Consider the following 19480-nt stretch of genomic DNA (forward strand, 5'->3'; position numbering starts at 1 on the left):
TCGGCCACTTGCCTGCCTGCCTGCCTGCCTGCCCATCCTGTAGCTGAGAGCCATGTGAGCCAGGAACACCCCCTCTCCGCCGGCCCATGGCTGCCTGCTAGTATTTTGGTAATCGTCATCCTCCCTGACCTGCTGGCCCGATCCTGGCGCCAAGAGTCTCCACACCTCCCCTACGCCGACTCCCCACATCCACCCCCCCAACCCGACGGATAATTCAAACCAGCTGTTGCAAGGTGCCTGCTTCCAGTGATGGAAGGACCCTTTGCCAAAGAAAAAGTACCGCAACAGTAATGTCAACATGCATCACAAATTGTTCTCTAGAACAATGAAAGGTAGCAGTAAAGTATTACTTTGAAGAATCAAGACGTTGTGGAACTGCAGATTTTGATAGAAGACAGTATGTCAATACGTATGTAAATGTAAATTCAAATGGAACACTTTGATTCACTTCAATTTGAAGTGTCGATTTAAAGCGTCCTTCCTCGTTACGTTTTTTAAGTTGTGACTAAATGGATTAGCTAGCTTCTCGGGCAAATAAGATAGTTTCGGGCTATTTGGGATGACTCGGGGTCTCTCATGCATCGATTTGGTTCAGGCCAATGTTTGTTGTTGATATTTGCTTGTCCTGGTTCCTCACGAGTTTGACTGACCTGAATGTTTTTGTGATTCCTCGAACCGTCTCGTCTTAATGGGGAGGAATGTGTGTCGCAGTGAAAAGAGAGAGGCGTACAGAATTCAGGCCTTCATTGGAATCACATGAAGAGCATGTGCATCCTCAGGGATCAAGTGATACAGAGGAGATTTAGGAGAATTGATGAGGAATGTTTGCCAAGTGGGACACAGAGAATAAGATGTTTTGCACTGACATTTTAACCACAAGAGGAAAAAGAAATACTTTTGAGTATATCGTATGCGTGTTGCTTTTCTTCCTTTTGGCTATTTTGGGGGCTCAATGTAAAATAAGGTGCCTCTCTGTCTATGGTCTGACCACATTGAGATCTAGGGGAACCCCGAGCTTTTGATCCCCAATCCACAACCCCCGGCTCTGCTGAGTAATGGCCCACAAGTGAACTGACTACATATGTGTGTGTGACAGAGGTTTGGATTGTTTTTCACAAGGCGGTAGTGGTGCGGTTGCCTTCAAGAACAGCACTGGATGGTTATCAGAGACAGAGGCCCGACAGAGGGGGCGGGTGAATGGTACAAAGAGCTGTTCTGGTGGAACGCTGGAGAAAAATAGTTCATGCTGCACTGGGATTTCCTGCCTTGCCCTGGCTAGCCTTCCCCCTTTCTGTTGTCTGTCGCCTCCTTTCCCGATGCTCAAAAGGCTCGGGAGGCTTTATCAACATCAAGGTGGGTGAATCAACTCGTTCGATAACAGGGGGGGGGTCACACCAATGTACGGCCGTGCTCCGGACGGTTAAAGCAGTTAGGTTTCCATAAATTCCATTTCCTTTTTTGTAGTGTCCACCCACAGGTTGAAGGAAAAGGAACTGACTCAGTGTAGTTTTCACACTCTTGGCTTTCACAGTGACATGCAACATATTCGAACGGCGTTATCCGATCTCGCATCGTCCACAGCTGGAATACACATTGCCTGCCATGATATGGTGAACGGCGAGGCAGAGGACGGCCACATTCCCATTGGGGCTGATTCCCAGGACAGGTGCCTGGCCATTTGGCTGCACTCAGACATGTCGCGTGGGTGTCAAAGAGGAGGCGGATGGGCGGGCGGGGAGGGGGGCCGAGGGGGTCCGAATCAGTCCCCATCTCTTTCAGGCCTTTGATCTTAGGTGCTAGCGCTGCAGCTTTGGGGCATGTGTCACCCATTAGCAGTGTGGTGAGAGTGTGGCTGCTCACAGGTTCTCTTCGTGTGGAGCGCATTGGGAAGGATGTTGTGAAAGTGGCTGCTAATAAACTCTCAAGTCTGTGTCAAGGTTGGAGGATGGGTGCCCCCCCGTCCCAAACAAAAAATAACAATGAAAGAGGAAAGCGTTCACAAGAATACCTGTGTCGGGCTTTCATTATGCTTTGCGGCGAACACGCTTATGCTAAACTGATCACACAGGAAGTGAGATAGACCATTTCATTGAAAGGCATTGCTGCCAGCAATCACTGTCTTGGGAAAGGGGGGAAATGGAAACCAGATGTCTGAGATCCACCATGAATATGTCAAAGCTCCTGGACTATGTCAAATCCCCTAAGTCCCTCTGGAATATAGAAACTTTTCTGCAGCGTCATCATTAACCAACGTGGAGAGTCAACGCTGGACGTCTTGGCAGTACCGTCAACACGCAGAAGGAGAGACGATTTCGTTTTTTTTTTTTTCTGACCACAACGCATTCTTCCCATTTCAGGGTAACTTCCCGTAGCCGCGTCGGGTGGCAAATCTCTCAGCACTCCTTCGCAGAGAGAGTGCTTTCTCTTGCTTGAGAAAATAACAAGCGATAGCGTAATGACTTAACAAGCAACAGGATAATGGCTTCAACATGTGCTGCGCTGGGAGAATTCAGGCCGGTGCCAGCTCTTGCTTACTCGCATGTGTATGTGTGCGTCTATTGTTTAGAAGAAGATGTTTGAAAGTTGGGACACCAATGAACACATGGCTCTGGACTTCAGTTGAGCCTTGAAGGCTTTGTTGAAGCAGTAGGGGAGGGGCGGTGATGGCAGCAGTGTGTCACAATGGCAGGGACAGCCCCAGGGTGTTCGGCGGGAGAAACGGGTGTTTTCCATCAGAACCAGCTGTAGCGACGGCCTCCCACGCAGACCGACGTGCCTCGTCGTACGCTGACGTGAGATAACCTATATCTGTGTGCGAACCCCAGAAGGCCGCCGTAAACTCAAAATTATACTGTCATTTCAATTTTTAATCCCAGCCGTCGAGAGATGGATTTGAGTCCCTCCACACTTGAGTGTGCGGCGCCAAAACACTGCTTTTTAACCATTTGAAATGATTGACACGTGATTCATAACCCTCTTCCTGTCCAAGTAGCAAGTGTGCGACATTTGTGTACGCTCTTGCAGGACCAGGCTTGCATCATATCAGCACTTTTAGGAGACAAGAGGTGAGACAATGTGCTCCTCTGCGTACTCGCTGATGATGTTTACATACTGTTATGCGCCGACATGTCGTGGCAGGTGCACAGAAATGAGCAGCGCCTCTTTCGTGATCCTCATGTTAAGGCCTGCGGCGACGGCTCAACGTCCTTTTGCACCTTGTCTGGGAAAATATTCTCAAGTGCATTCCAACCTGATGATATTTCCTAAAATGCCACAAAGAGCGTAAACAAACTTACATCTACTACGTAGATGAGTATTTATCGGTTCACGACTTGTTGAACTGATAAGTCCCATATTCTCTGTGGCGATGAAGAAATCACTTTGTCAGACTTTTTGTGTTTGCTTAGCCAACTCCTTTGCTGACATACTGCACAAGAATTGGGGAGTTTTGACAGTCAAGAAAGTTCGGTCAAGACATTCTAACACTCGTCTCCTTTCCTGTCCCGATGAAAAACGTATTTATTTTCTTCCCTTCCTCGCTTCTCCTCTTCCTCGTCAACGGCGATGTGAGGCAATGTCCCGAAGGACACAGGAAAAGCAAAGAGCCCAGACGCCATGCATCCCTGCAGTCCCCCCCCCCCACCCCCCTTTCCTTTTCCAACGCTCCGCTTTTCGCTGGCAACGACTCTGCAGCAACACATGTCTCTGATCAAGTACGGCCTGCGTCATCAGTTAGTAAACTCCAGGCTCCAGGAAAACCAACAGAGAGCACATTCATAGCCGACGACCCTGTGACTGAGTGTGTGATTCATTACTCTTTAATACGTGCCCCCCCCCCATCCTTAAACCCACCAAACCGATTCTCCAATGCAGCCCTGCGGCAACCTCACAGCCTGATCAAGTCCATCATTAAACATGCCATTGCTTTTGGGCCTCCTCTTCTTTTTTTTTTTTTTACTTAAGCAGCCATTTTTTTTCATGGCCCTATTCGCAGCTCAGAGGAGCGAAATTAGTTCTGCTTGACATTTAAATGAATACTTGGAACTTTAAAACCATTAAGATTGAAGCCCCTAGAGAGAATTTCCTGGAAGACAATAGAATATTTTTTAGAAACACTGAATAATAACGAATGAGGTGTTTTTAAGGAAGGTGCTGATCTTCCGTAGGCTTCCGTAGTTTCCCAACCTATCAACACTGTTGAGGTTTTTTATTCCTGCGTCCCAATTTTCTACTGACGCGGCAAAGCAGTCCAACTTTTGGTGGCACTGACCACAGAACACAATCAGCCTCCTGTCTCCAATGTTGCTCAGGTGGTAATCACAAGTGTGAAGAGATAGCACGGATATTACAATCCACTCCATGTGAGCAGGCCACAGTGACCAGAGGATTTTTTTTTTTTCCAAGAAGAGCTCTCTCAAAGTCTTGCGTGTCATGAGTGCAGAAGGCCTCTTGTTTACGAAATGCTGACAGCACCATCCTTTCCTTCCGTGTCCCAACAATGAAGGACACACTTTAGTTTGGAACCACCAAACTCCACCCTAAAATCTTGGCTGGCCATTTGAGCAGCCGTGGCGGCGTGTGGGACAGCTGATGGGGGGGGGGCGCGTTGCAGGAGAAACAGCACTTGATCCCTGCAGCACATCGGCCGAGCTGCTTTTTTTTCAGGGGGGGAGTGGGCCAACGTAAACTCGCACTTCCTGTCGGCCTTGTCTCAGAGGGGGCGAGATGATCCTTCTGCGAAGAGGGACACACACACACATAAATAGAAATAGTGCTGTAGAGTGAGCGAGCGAGCGAGCGATGAATATACAAACATGACGGGGTTGAGGAATGTTAAACACATGGTTTATGGCATAAATAGCAGCCACTTTTGGTAAATTACAGTGAGTGTTCTGGCACTGTCGAGCACACAGCAGGAAAACGCTCTCAGATTTCACATTTAGGGCCTCTGCTCTCCTCAAGGAACAAGACGGGGAGCGTGTTGTGTTTTCTTTTCTCTATAAAAAGGCCGAAATAAGCAGAGCAACATGAAGCAGCAAATGTTTAAGGCTTTACTTTGGCGAAGTCGAGATGAACAGCCTTTGTGGCAGGAGTGGGAATAGAAGACAGAGAGACGTGCCAGGATTTAAAATTAACAAAAGAGATTGCATCATGAGTTATTTGTGTGCGAGGTTTTCAGTGTTTCAAAAATGGCCGCTAAGTGTTTCCAAAAGCAAAGATGGGCATCAGCAGAAAAAAAAGAGTCAAACAAGTCAAGATCCCAACCTCGGGATATGTTGCCAGCTGACATTTTGAAAATAGTCCTGAACTAACTTGCAACAGCTGAGAGTTTAATAGGCTCATCCCGGATGAGACACAAGATCATCATTGCCAAAGGGGACCGCTATCATTGACTTCAAATCCAGCGGTCAGACTCGTTACAGATGTTTGACAATTGCTATCATTCACTTTAAAAAGAACCAGTTTGAAGTTATACAATGGAACTCATACTGCCTGGGGGCTGCACACATATTTCCCTGAGTCAGGATGAAATAAGAAACTGCCGTGGAACAGTTTACCTCACTCTGGGCTGGCTCGGCTCGGCCGGGCCGGAGCCCACGCAGCCCGACTGCCTGACTAATCTGACGGAGAGCAAGCGGAGCCATGGGAAGGTGAGAACCCAATGACTCACTGTCTAGGTCAGAAGGACGATACATTCGACAATCCCTGATGACAAAAGAGGAAAACGCATCACACATGCTGCAACCATGACACACTTGTTGAATTCAAATCAAGTTGTGCACATTCAAATTCATGCTCGCTTCTGGGAGTGATTAAAAACATATGGCAATTTCTTCTAAGGTCTTCTTCCAAAGTTACTTGACACATTTGGTGCATCTGCATAATCTACAATGCAAGAGTTACACCCAAAAATGCCTTTACGAAGATAATAATGCCCAATTTGATTGACACTATCAGAGGAGTGATAATACCGGTTATACAGTCTTGTAGAATTGCATTATACTTGGTAACTCCAGATTATAATCCTCTCATTTATCGACACAGAAGACTAAATACAAACTACACCATAAAAAAAAAGTTTTTTTGTTCAGGCGTTGGGTCAGGGTGTGCACGTCGCTGTGTTTGCACAGCGACAACAGCGGGAAGTTGACGGCAGGTGGAAACTGACAACAGGTGCATTCCCCCCCCCGTCCGTTGGTCCGTCATGCCACGTGTTCACCTGCACATCTGCAAAATTGCTTTTGCACAATGGTCACTTCACTCCACACGTCCAATATCGAGATGCTGAAGTGCCAGTTAATGATTACACAGACCTTGTTGAACCATAACGTTTTCTTTTCCCGCATCACGGCAGGTGTAGCACGCACACCTTGCCTTTGCTGACCTTCTCAACCCAGAAACAGCTTTTTTTTAATAAACATAAATTACTTTATTGAATGAAAATCAGAATAATTTTTTGGGCATACACAAAATACGGAACACACAAGCAGGGTACAAAATTGAAATAACACATCATCTGGACATTGCACTATAAAACATTGCCATACAAGTTTACAATTCATCTTTGTACTGTCCATTTACAAGGTTCTCATCACATATTAGGCAACCATGGTGTAAACTTTTTTTTTTTTTTTGGTCCCAGCCTTTTCGCTTTGAAACTATTTGGTTATCAACAATTTGAATACTGCAAAACATCAATTAAAGCCACAAACGCTAATGAGGTAAATAAGACAAAGATAAAGAAAAGAAATTTCTCGGCACAAATTCATTTCACGTATGGCTTTGACTGGTATTATTAACACTGTGGTAACATTGAGTGCACGGCTTGTCAAGTTCCTATCGTGGGAACTCATCGGTTAAAGGGAAAGGTGGGCTGTGGTCAAAATAAAAGCTTAAGATGAGCGTCTGTCCTTTGTGGCAACATGCGACATCTTTTTGAAAGCGACTCGCTGTCCGCCGGCGAAGGTCGCTCCCGAAGCACCTGTTAGCACTTTGTCTATCTACGCCGCAGTACCGGGGACAGCTGTGTGTGCACGATGGCTTTTCTGTGTCTGCGTGTGTTGGAGGCACACTGAGAGGTTTATAGCACCCACGCAGATCCTACCTCTCAGCAGCTGCGTCTGGGTAGTCAATCCTGAGCTGTCCGGCACCGGGACGGAGACAAGAGCGAACACCTCTTGAGTTCAGTACATATTTGGTCTTGGGAAAGGCACGCAATGGCAGCAAAGGGGGCTGATATCGAGGGAAGATCAGCTCGCTTCAGATTTGGTCCGACAGCCTTGACTTCAAAATAGAATGGAAAAAATCTGCAGGGCTAAGAGGCTTGTGAAATTCAGATCCGCAATGAGGTCTGATTCCCTCCGTTTTTCTTAAGGCTGGAATTTCATTGGCATCGCGGACCGAGAGGTTGTCACCGGTCCTCGGTCCTCCGCCATCCTGAGCTTCGTCACACGGCAGCGGAGCAACACCCGGAGGAGCTGTGTTTCTGCAGCAATGACATGCGGCTGAAGGTGCGAGAGCAGACGCTGCATTGGTACTTCTTCACCTCGGCGTGGGTCTGCAGATGAGCTCGCAAATTGGAGCGGTCGGCGAACGCTCGGTTGCAGTGGGGGCAGGAGAACGGACGCTCGCCTGCGTAAGGAAGAACGCCGAGACGTGTTAACATTTTAAGTCATTCGCACGGCCTTTGTCAGGTGATGCAGAAGTTCTTTGAATTCGCAAATTCACAAACGCACGCATTGTGTAGATAACAAAGCACTGATGCGGTCCAAGCCTGAGTGAATTAGCATGATTAAATCACAGCCAAACGAGATTAGCACGCTAACAAGTTGCAGCAAGTGCTCAGTGATAAGGCCACTTGATAAAACCCTTTTGTCTTCACGGGGTCGTCTTCCCCATGAATAACGATAGGACAATTAGCAAGGCGGCCATTGTTGTCGGCACATTCAACACAATGTGTGATCAATGAGCCGAAAGCTTCCCCCGTGTGATTGAATCTGTTGATCAGCACAACACGGGACTGACTCGCCGCCTTCAAATTTAGACTTTGATCTTTTCTATCAATGCATAGAAACATGGATCTCACCTGTGTGTGTGCGGATGTGGCCGCGCAGCAGCCACGGCCTGGAGAAAGCCTTTCCACATGTGGTGCACACGCAGGGCAGGGTGTGTGAGCGGATGTGCATCTTCAGAGCCCCAAGGCTGGTGTACTCTTTCGGGCAGTGTTTGCAGAGGAAGGCAGGCCTGCTTGCGCTTACAGGAGGCTCCCTGTCCTCTTCCTCCGGAGGGCTGACATGGGCTATCACGCCGGTACATTTCATCCGCTGACGGGGAGCGTACGTGTGCACGGGTTCTGGGCTGGGGGGGTCTGATGTACGCCCTTCATCCTCCTCGCCGCTACTGCTGGCACTGCTGCTGAGGCTGCACGGGGAGCTGAGGTCCAAAGGACCCGGGATGGTCGAGGGATCTGTTTGGGAGGTGGGCAGGTAGAGAGCAGGCAGGACGCTGAGGTCCCACACCAAACCTGCTGTCAAGCAGGTGGCTGTGGATGAGAGCTCAGCGAGAGGATATTTGTCCAGTGACGTATCTGAGACAGAGATGGAGGCAGAGTTCAGACTACAGTGACACCAACAGGCTACAAATAAATTGAGATTTAATATAAGAACAGATCAAACACCACATTATCTTTACGTTTGATGCCCATTTTAGGTTGGGGGGGGCGATCAATTGCGCGCATTGCAGGGTTTCATGCGCCGTTTCCTCCCACGTATTCACAAGCGCTTGTAACATGAATGGCGCTCTGTCTGCGGCCACTAAGGGGGGGGGGGGGGTGCACGGGCCGCAACTTTATCGAGACGTTACAGGATGTGGAGTCAAGCCACAGCAAAATGGAATGGGGGGGGGGGGGGGGGGGATACCCCACACACACCACCACTATGCACATACAGTTCTAGCATCTACACTGGAAGACGGGAGCTTTCTCACTAACGTGCGCAATTACGTAAGGGAGGTTTTCGGAACGCAACTACAAAAATAGAAAGTTTCATCACTCACCATTCTGACATTCCAGTTCACTGTAGTTTGGCTTTTGTTTGGCGAAGTACTTTTTAACCAAGAAAGAGCGAGGCATTGTCCTTTGGCGTGTTCAACAACTGTGCGTAAAAGTATCCAGCGACGGGTGGGACGCACAGTCTGGAACCAGCAGTGTTAACTAAATTGTCCTCTGCCAAGTGGGAATATACAAAAAAAAAGAAAGAAAATATGTATGTTCCAGTAGTCCAAAGGTTTGGGCAGACCAGCGTGCCTGCAGCTTTCATGTGGAATGACTAAATGCTGGCCTGTGTTCTGAAATACTGACACAGGCGGTAGGGGTGTGCTCGCCCGGAGGGCCCTCCCCACCACCGCCAGCACCACCAGCTCCCTCGATCCTCCTCCTCGGCTCCTCCTGCTGTTCTGTGCAGGAAAGGGGCTTCATGACCCCTTTCTGCAAACCAAACACGGAGCTCACAAGGTTGGCAGATGAAGGAGCATTTCAATTCCTGCTTCACATAATTCAATTTTATGGCGTAAATATCGCAATTTATTTTTTGTTAATGAGGGTAAATATTTCTGATGGTGTTTAAGGAAGTGGTTCACTGAGTGAACAATGGCAACAGCTTAAAATCATATGGAAACGTTGCATAAGGGAGCAGTAATGCTGACTTTAACAAGGAACAGAAGACTCATTCAAGGGTTTAATTAGAATGAAAACGGTGCAAATCATATGCTGTTGCACACAGTCACCAGATCACATTCGCTGAACTACTTAAAAAGCCATGAAGACGGACAAAACAAACAAAAAACACTTGCACAGTTTTGAGAGATCCAATAAAACAGCTGCATCACAAAACCTGCATTTACATAATAACAATGCTCAATTTAACAATTATTACAACTGCAGTTTGCAGAAACACACCACTGCATCACCTCAAAATTGTTTCCAATGTTTACTTAACTATATATGGGACCGAACAGAAAAAGTCCCATAGGATGATACAGTGCAGTACTTCACTAATTCAAGCTACAACCAAAATAATAAACAGATTGTTAAACTAATTTCATGCTGCCAGTGAGTCAAAATTGCCCATTATTGAAAAAGTAGATTTTTTATTGGGCATAGTTAAAATACAGAATTTTTATTGGACGTAGTTAAAATACCATGTAACAGTTCGGGTGGTAAGAGTGTTAATGAACAATGAACAAAGTTGATTCCACTATTGATTCTTTCATGCGGGTCGTCATTTCCTATTCATGCATACTCCTATCAGCGTCATTTGAAGCACGCTTCGGGCATTAAACTGTTTTTGTGAACTTCTTGCCACAAGTACGTAAGTAGAGCGGTAGTTTACTCGATATGATCAAATTTGTCTCACTTTATAACTGTAAACAAAGAAACCACTTGACCCTCATGTGAAGCACATGTCAAAGGGGGGGGGGGGGGGGTGTGACCCAAATAGAATTATTTTTCATAGAGCAAAAGCGCCCCCTAACGGACAAAAGTGATTTTGTTGCTTATGTCAACTGTAACACTCGGAATTCCCCATAATTATATGACGTTACTGCTGAGATAGGTTCCAGCACGCCCGCGACTTTTGCAGGATAGGCGGTTCGGGTCATGAATGAATTAATCAATCAACTCCTCTAATGAGTTTATTCTGTTGCGCGAAACTATTGTTTTCATAAAGATTTTAGGAATAAAGTTTAAATCATAGTCAGTGAAAAACAACTGAATCATGCACATCTCTTCATTGCACATATGTTGCAGAAATGGTTGTATAAAGAGGTGTTTGTGTTAGTGTGCCTGCAGAGTGGAAGTTTAGTTTACACGACTGCCTCCCAAGGAGTGTCTGAAAAAAGGCTAATGACTGAGTCACGTACGCTTAAATAAATTGTATACATTTTTTTCTTCAGTCACTATGTGGATCCGAAGCTAGAGTGGAGGCATATGGACAGGCGGGTGCTTATTGCATATTTTGTGTGCCTCTATCCAACTGTGCAGGGCGGATTTGCGAACTCTGATTGGTGGATTCTCGTCATAGGCGGAGTCATAGGCTTACACACTGGTTTCTCATTGGTCGAGCATTTGAAAAACAATCGGAAACGTCACATAAATCGTGAACGTTATTTTAAAAAACCCAAAACAAAACAATAAAAACAGAAACCAAACGCCGTTATTTACTGTATGACAGTGAGTCGAACCGGGAAACTTTAACCAAGGTAAGAATCTTGTTATCTGTAGATATATCGTCTAATTTAAACTATATTCGTACAGATTTGTAGCTATAATATGTACAGCGAGTAATATGCCTATTGTTCGTTATTCCTGGTCGAAGTTTATCCGACCCGACAAAATATTCATTTATGTAATGATTGACGTCACGATATAATTCATATGTCTCAAACATGTACGGTATTCAAAGCTCCATTTTGCACAATTGTCAAGCGACATTAACAATGGATGGGCTGGGCATCATAATTCAAAATACTTACCGCTCGATCTTGAATTGGCCTTCCTAGTCAGCTGACCAAACATTTTTTGGGTCATATGACAAACTTTCAAACTCTAAAGGAGGATCAAATAATCGGTATGCGACCATGAACGCATATGTTAATCATTTGTATTATTCTCTTTGGTTAAAGACAAATACATCAGAGAGAAGCAGTAATGCTGAGAAAACTCGCTCGTCTGCTTTTTGGGGGAGAGAACTCAGAGAAGGACGCCCCTGAGGAAGTTAAGTCCGAAGAAGTGCTGGAAGAGGAATGGCTTGTAGTTAGTCGTCAAGGTTGGTTGTGCATCCATTGTACAGTTTGGTTGAACCCGCAAGGAACTCTGCTATTTATACAAGTAGAAAAAAACAACAATAAAATAATGTAATGACCAAGGGAATTCCCCGCTATTGTGTATTGTGTGTTTAAGCCAAAAGAATGACATATTTGCAATACATTTTAGGAAATAAATAAATAAAATGTCTTGTTGACTAAGCAATAACATTGAATATATATTTCATAAAAAAATTCTACTTTATGAAGATATTGTTCAGCGACATAAACCCTCAATTGTCTCCACAGAAGGCAGTTCTGCTGATATCCCCAATATGGAGGCCTCCGCTATATTATCAGACTCTGCTCCCATTGCAACAACTATTCCCAAACTAGAAAAAAGGTAAACTAGTGTAAATAATTAAATGTATACAGGCTGCATGTTGTCTTTGAATATCAAGAATCAAATGTTGTCAAATTAAAAACTTAAGAGTAATTATAGAACTAGTCCATCTTCATGTTAAACCTTATTTTGAAGCCTGTTGAATTATAGTTTTTTGTTTTTTTTTCTCAGTTTAACAGCTCCAGCCAGTGACCAGTCCACAACTGAAAGCAAAAAACTGGCCATCTCAGCATTACTTTCTCCTCCTAAAGTCCTGCACAAGGTCACAAAGTCAACCTGTATGCAAAAATCCAGCACATCCCATCACCCCATGTCCCGAAACACTATGCAGCGACACAATCGTGTTCGACATGGATTCCAGCATCATTCCTTCCCACTTCAACAACCATCACATCGCAACCACAGTCACTGAAATGCTGCAAGAGCAACTAGTAATGCATTCACAGAGCTGATACTGATACAGCTGCATGCACTATTTTCATGGATGCAAATATCCATCCAAATTGTAGCTGTAGAAGGTTTGATATGTTATACTATTTTTTTTACTTGCATGTATTTGACTAAGCACAGCAATAAAATACAACACTATCTATGTTTCTTTAATTATTACCTCATTGGTTGGAAGGCAACGATAGCAGCCGTGTTTTTCTACAAAGTATAGTTCAAATATAGGCAGGAGCAAGACAACACCTGCATAGCTGCCCCTACAATAAACTTAGAGTTTGACAGATAGATGTTGGTGACCATGGAAGTCTCACCTGATGCAGAACTTAATAGTGAATCTAAAATTAATTACCAGAGATTTGATGCGTCTCAATTGACTGATAGTTCCAAGCCAGGTGAGTTTCACTGTGATTCAAATGAAGAGCATGTAGACCAGGAGGTATTGCGCTGATCTTGCGATTTGCCAAGCCTCCAAGAACATACCATTGGAGCAAGTGGCCTCTGGTTGGCCTCAGGTCTGTGACGATGATATCAACTATAACAAAGCAAAGATATGCTTCAGTGACAAAACACTTGTACATTGGGACATTGCTTCTGTCACCTGCGCCATCGGGGTGACTGCTGACGTCTGGTTTTCTTATCTCAATAGTGAAACCGAATCCTTCCTTTTAAAAGACCTGTGATACCCACAGCCGATTTAACAAATGCTAACTGTTGAGATTTGCCTCATGCATTTAATTCTTGTCCAATTGAACCCATCTGCAGCCCCGTTTCCAGAAGAGAGGGTGGAGCTTGCGAATACAACTGGCCACAGAGACGAAAGGCAGAAAATGATTGTCTTTGGAGTGGTGAGGAACAACAATGTGATTAAGAAATGGACAATTCCTTTAGAAACAAATCTCAGGTTCTCTTGACCATCAACTTCAAATAAAAATGTCAATACACTAAACGTGTGATATATATGCTGTGCATTTTGAAGACAACTCGTCACATGTTAGAAAAACGTCTATGCATTTGAAAGTTGAGGGAAAGTTCACCTAAAAGCAGTTTTTTTTTTGGTCCCTTTTCTTTTGTGCATGTGCACCGAGGAGCGCCAAGCCTATTATGTAAAGTTGATGTTCAGTCAAGATAATGTCATACTTGCATGCCAGCTGTGTCACAGGGAGGGACGTGTCACATGAGCAGAGTGAGGACAAACATGTCACTCAAAATATCAATTAGTGGCAAAAAATAGTTGTGTAGTTCATGCTCAGTTTCCAGAAGTTGCGTAATATCTTTATTTTCAAATTGCAATAGCTAAATGTTGCGTAATTCAAAATATCACTTTTAGTTGAGCAGATGACCAAGTCAAAATGATCTGCCTACAATAAAAATGCAAAACATAAATGTATTTGCTTTATATTATCCTTATTGAAGTTATTATTATTATTCCTATTTAATATTGTGTATTCTTTATTTCATTTTCAGGATAACTATAATAATAATTTCATTCGCCACAACAGAATTTAGGCGTTTCAATTTTTGATGCACTTGTAATCCACCTAAGCATTCACCTAAACACACTGACAGATGAAGCAAACACACTTAGAATATCACATAGTGAATAAAAAAAATAAATTGGAGGCCAGCGACGCAGTAAGGTGACCAGGTTAGCGGAGTTTAACGCGCATGCGTAAAGACATCAGATTGGCTGCCCTGTATGTCAATCAAAAGACAACCATATAATGCAGATGGATGATAGCCTGCTATTCATCTCCTACTTTATAAAGTCATGCAATCTATCCACACTTCCTTCGTGATCGCGTATTGTATTGGGCGTTACAATTTCAGAAATTATCAATACTGTAACCGTTAAAATAGTTTTCGAAATTGTAATGTAATGGTGGGGAGTCTAGTAAATCCCTACTGATCTAAGAAAACTTCTGCAATTAAATGTGGCATGGCCGAACTTATAATGCCACCAGAGTCAGGCAAAAATTCATTCTCCTTATCTAATCGTAGCTGCAGTCACGCACTGTCATTGAAATGTGTCCCCGTGAGTGCACGCTCTTTGTGTTAAGGGCGGAGATGAAGTGCCGAGGCAAGTGGGCGTGACCGCGCAAAAGAGACTCTCACTCACTTAAATACCTCGTCAAAAAGTGCTATTGAACATCTGCGATGTTTTCGAATTTGAAATAGACTACAAATAGTCTCTGACTTGTTGAGTTCTTGGCGGGTGGCGGCGCGTCTCTCTCCCAAAGGAAAATCTAGGTGAGTGTTTGTTTTGACAACATTGCTGCGAAACAAATGAGAGCGTAAAGATGTTTTCCCGTGTCAACAGATTTACTGTGTAAAACGCCTGCTAGACTTACTTCAATGGAGACCATCCCGGTGTTAAAAGAGAAGTTCTTCATCGTCACGCGTGGGAAGTCGTGGAAAGGCTTCTACCGGGGATGCATTGGTCGGGTGGAATCGGAGACGCAACGCGGGGAGCTGATGGGGCTTCTCTACTCCGGGGGGTCAAACGCGGGGGGACCCAAGAAAGGAGGCGTCGTGCGGAAGGAGGACACTTACCCCCTGAGCCGCCACCAAGCTCAGCTCCTGTTCTTCATCTCCTCCGTGAGCAAACGCCTGGAACTGGTGTGCAACCCGCAGCTGTTCTCGGCCATCTGTGAGCTGACTGTGGATGACCTGGTGGTGGTGAAGCACAAGAAGGGCCATCAACCTGGAGTGGTGAAGAACCTGATGCAGATCGGGAAGAAGGAAAACAAAGACGATCTGCAGATGCTGGGATTTGAAGTGGAATTTGTGGTAGGAGCATTTCACTATATATCATATAACATTACAGGATAATTGTTGACTTAACCTCAGATGACGCTTGTGATGATAAACCTTAAGTGAGCATTAAGGCGCCTCAAGCTAATATTTGCGTAGGTGTTGACTTGTCGTACAGCATGCACTCTATAAACCAGTCATGGTAAAAGTTGACAGTCAAACAATTAACTTTGGAAACCTTGAACTATCATTAGGGCTTAATTGAGCATTTGGAGCAACTATGCACTTCGACTTTGTCTGTTTTTCACAATCTGCTTTTGTCTGCCTGTCCTCTAGGACAATGCTCCTGCTTTACTATCCAAAAAGCCTGCTCATATGCCCCTGTTCAGTGCTGCAGACATTATCCAGGTGGTCCCATCTTACTCCATCCCCCTGGGACTCAACTCTAATCCTGGCCAACATGGTGGTATGTATGTGGTCCATGTCGTGCTTTTAGAAAATGCGCTGTAGTCGTAAAACGAGTCCAGTTGCTTTGGAATGCAGAAAAGTGGAGTCATCACATGGCTTGGCGTGTTTCAGAGTTGTCTGCATAGTATTCCAAACATACTGTCAACAACATGTCACAAGATTAAAGATACTATATGTCGTGTGACTTTTTAACCCGGACCCTCCCTACCTTCTTACAGGCACGAACAAAAAGGTGCTGCGCATCAACTCCATGCCAATTCTTAGATCTCATGGACAAATGAAAGAAAAACGTACAGAGCAGAGAAGCACCATCAACACATCATGTGCACCTTTGGAGGTGGGGTCCATGGTGGAGGTTGTGTCCAACACAGGGGTCACGGTTTATGGGGTTGTGAGGTGGATGGGTGTCCTTGAAGGAAAAACCTCAGAATGGGCTGGACTCGAATTGGTGAGTCTGAAGATTCGCATGAAAGGTTTTTAACTAGCTTTGTGAATATTTGCAAATGATTTGATCTGTTTTCAGGATTATGATGTGAACGGTTGTTCTGATGGGACTTACAAAGGCCAGCGATTTTTCACTTGCAAAATTAGCAGGGCTTTATTTGTTCCTGTTAATAAATGCAACCCCGATAGCAGGTTTGTCTGCTCCTCCACAGCAAGTGACACCGAGAGCCAAGCGGAAATACCTCCAGGTAATTGCTGAATGCAATGGAACATTAACCTTTTAGTAATTAACTAAACCACCTTTAATAATCCACGACCTGGATTGCTAAATAAAGATTGTTTTCAAAGTACTAAATGTGTCGCTATTAATATTTGTTGCATTACTGGAAAAGAAAAAAAAAGTGTTTTTCGTGTGCTCTAGTTCCTCCATATGTGGACTCTGAGGAGTATGTGGCACCCATTGCTGAATCGGAGGTCACGTCTTTGTTAGTGGGAAGAATGAAAGGGATCCAAGGCCACATCAACTCCTGTTATCTGGACGCCACACTTTTCAGGTAGAACCAGTTCAGAATCACCACCCACCACAACAGCTGACTATGAAGTGGTGCTGTCATGTAACGTGACTTTTCGTCTTGAAAAATGTCATGCGACTAAGGAGTTAAGTGCATCCAGATAAAAGCTGTTGTTTTCTTTCTGCAGTTTGTTCAGTTCCTCCGTGACCCTGGATAATATCTGCCGTTGGCCTGCAGACACTGTGCAGCCGATTGCTTCTACACTGAGAAAAATAGTCAACCGTTTACGCAGGTATTACTGCTTTCCTAAAATCCAGACGACATCGGTTTTTTTCCCTCATATTCCTCTGTTTTCTCACTAACATGGCATTTTCCTTGCTCTCCAACACTTTTCTTGCAGACAAGGCTTCGTGCCTGCTGCGAGTGTGATGAATTTCCGCAATCAGCTTGGCTGTGACACATTTCGAACAGACGAAAAAGGTCCAAGTCCTTTTCCTATAAGGCGTTGTTGCTAAAAAGCATGAATGATGTCAAGCGTCTTATTTATCGATTTCATTTGTGTTCTCATTGCAGACCCAGAGGAATTCATCACAATTCTCTTCCAGAAGGTTCTTGGGATTGAGCCGCTGCTTAAACTCAGGTAGGACCTTGGGTGGTCTAGTTTTCAATATCTCCTCTGTACGGCTGATAAATCACAAAGTACACATTTCTACCAGGTCGAGAGGTGAAAGTTATCAAGGGGCTTACACATTCCAGATCTTTCTGGAAAAGGAGCAAATGGCACAGATACCCACCGTGCAACAGCTGATGGACACTTCCTGCCTGTCATCCGATGTCAAGTTTGAAGAGGTATGACAAACAAAAAAAATATGTCACTGTTTCATCCTTTTAATTCCAATATCCTACTTGACCTGTTCTCTAGATGCCATCCTGTCTGATAGTTCAGATGCCAAGGTTTGGAAACAAATTTAAAATGTTCTCTCACATCATTCCATCCATGGAGCTGGACATCGCCGACCTACTTTACAACTGTAAGGAACCTACACTATCGTAAATATCAAAACAAAAACAAAAATTTTTCTTCTTCTTAAACGATCTCTGCATGCTCCCACAGCACCCAGGCAATGTTTTATCTGTGGGGAACTGGCAGAGCACGAGTGTCTCCAGTGTCTGCCAGATCAAAAACTGCATCCAGGAAGAATTAAACAATACTGCACAACCTGCAACACACAGGCAAGACAAATTTAAAAATGTAACACCCCGAGTATTAAACACGACATTTTAATTTATTTTGGTGCTTTGTTTTGAAGGTGCACAGGCATCCCTCACGCCTGGGGCATAGCCCAAAACCTTTGGCGGTTCCAGCTGAGGTAGCCACAGCTTCCCCTGCAGCTCGGCACACCTTGCAGCTGTTTGCCGTGCTTTGCATTCACACCAGTCACTATGTGGCCTTTGTCAAATACGGTTCTGACCCACACTCCTGGCTCTTCTTTGACAGCATGGCAGACAGATGCGGTAAGGATGATTCATCTTTTTTTTTTTTCTAGCTAGGCAATGACATAATACCCCCTCAAAATATTTGTGCAAACGCTGACGTGTTTTCAAATGAGACTGTCGCTCATGACTTATGTTCTGATAAAGCAGTCTCAACAAATGCAGATAAGGATGCACTCTGACTTTGTCTCTTCTATCACGTCTCAATCTGAAGTCTAATCTCAACGCTGCTCTTCCTGTCAGGTGATGATCAAAGGGGCTACAACATCCCAGAGATCCGAGCTTGTCCAGAGTTGGGTGACTTTTTGTCCATGTCTGAGGAGGAGCAAGCACGGGCCAACCCTTCGTGTGCTCCCGAGCTTGTACGCAGGCTGCTGTGTGACTCCTACATGTTTTTATACCAGAAGCCAGCAATGACTCTTTCTAGTACAAATCATCAGGGGCCTTAAATGTATGACAAGGACACAGTGTTCTTGCAAGAGTGGCTTAATAATACATTTGCACTTTATCAACCAGATTTTTCATTATTGCATACAAACAGTAGTTGTCTTTTTTTTTTTTTTTTTTTTACATACCTTATAATGCAGTAATACTCGGAAGGAAATGCTATGGTAGCTAACTACAATTTTCCTTTACATACTCAGACATGAGAGGAGTAAAATGAACGTTTTTTTCATTAGACATTTCTATTGCTTTATTTGATTGTTTTCCTTGTCACATGTAAATGCTTTTATGCCTTTTCTTTCTATTTCATGCAATAAATCTATTCAAGCACTTGGGGTAGACCTAAAAGGTAGCTGGAGCCACCTTGACCTCCTTCATATTTTGTCTCAAGTGGAATGGAAAAAGTACAAATATGGTCAGATTGTGTTCACTGTAAACAGCTGCACGGTGTGTTATTTTGATGTGTGGAAACATTGCGGTTTCAAAGTTTCGAATTCTATTTGGATTGGTTTTGATTTATCAAATCATTTAATTCGACAAAATGTCAGTGCACATTTTGATACCCCGACCCTCCCCCACACAAGTTTTTGTTATTGTAATTCGTTAGTTACTAAGGTGCATAATGCACATTGTCACTCGTTTAGCAATATATTAAGTAGTAGTTGCGTTTTTATGTAAAGAACCCTTTCATCAATGTCCAAAATCACATGGGAAGCGA

The 19480-nt window shown here is 44.3% G+C and overlaps 3 protein-coding genes across 5 annotated transcripts; 2 read left to right on the forward strand and 1 right to left on the reverse strand.

Moving 5' to 3' along the window:
- Positions 1 to 6405: 6405 nt before the first annotated feature.
- snai1a (snail family zinc finger 1a) lies at positions 6406 to 13202 on the reverse strand. Of its 3 annotated transcripts, none has more exons than XM_088389826.1 (4): positions 12999 to 13202; positions 9055 to 9223; positions 8087 to 8587; positions 6406 to 7632 (listed from the first exon to the last, which is right to left on the reverse strand). In XM_088389826.1, the coding sequence occupies exons 2-4, from the start codon at positions 9128 to 9130 to the stop codon at positions 7448 to 7450; spliced, it is 762 nt and encodes a 253-aa protein (XP_088245952.1). In that variant the 5' UTR covers positions 9131 to 9223; positions 12999 to 13202; the 3' UTR covers positions 6406 to 7447. The 3 variants fall into 3 exon arrangements, with proteins under 3 accessions (XP_088245952.1, XP_088245951.1, XP_088245950.1); XM_088389825.1 differs by lacking the exon at positions 12999 to 13202 and adding an exon at positions 11530 to 12252; XM_088389824.1 differs by lacking the exon at positions 12999 to 13202 and having other exon boundaries at positions 9055 to 9345.
- On the forward strand, positions 11106 to 12790 carry LOC148391111 (uncharacterized). The gene is made up of 4 exons (XM_088389827.1): positions 11106 to 11256; positions 11680 to 11822; positions 12109 to 12202; positions 12374 to 12790. The coding sequence occupies exons 2-4, from the start codon at positions 11705 to 11707 to the stop codon at positions 12612 to 12614; spliced, it is 453 nt and encodes a 150-aa protein (XP_088245953.1). The 5' UTR covers positions 11106 to 11256; positions 11680 to 11704; the 3' UTR covers positions 12615 to 12790.
- A 1529-nt stretch (positions 13203 to 14731) lies between the features above and the next one.
- Positions 14732 to 19114, forward strand: cyld2 (cylindromatosis (turban tumor syndrome) 2). Its single transcript, XM_088389813.1, has 14 exons — positions 14732 to 14896; positions 14967 to 15436; positions 15737 to 15866; positions 16087 to 16316; positions 16392 to 16560; positions 16734 to 16866; positions 17012 to 17116; positions 17225 to 17304; positions 17398 to 17464; positions 17541 to 17673; positions 17747 to 17855; positions 17939 to 18057; positions 18135 to 18339; positions 18562 to 19114. Exons 2-14 carry the CDS (start codon positions 15002 to 15004, stop codon positions 18765 to 18767), a joined length of 2121 nt encoding a protein of 706 aa, XP_088245939.1. The 5' UTR covers positions 14732 to 14896; positions 14967 to 15001; the 3' UTR covers positions 18768 to 19114.
- Positions 19115 to 19480: the final 366 nt, after the last annotated feature.

This window comes from Syngnathus floridae, chromosome 11 (genome assembly GCF_059516105.1).
Source record: "Syngnathus floridae isolate MCC-2025c chromosome 11, RoL_Sflo_1.0, whole genome shotgun sequence".
NCBI lineage: Eukaryota > Metazoa > Chordata > Actinopteri > Syngnathiformes > Syngnathidae > Syngnathus > Syngnathus floridae.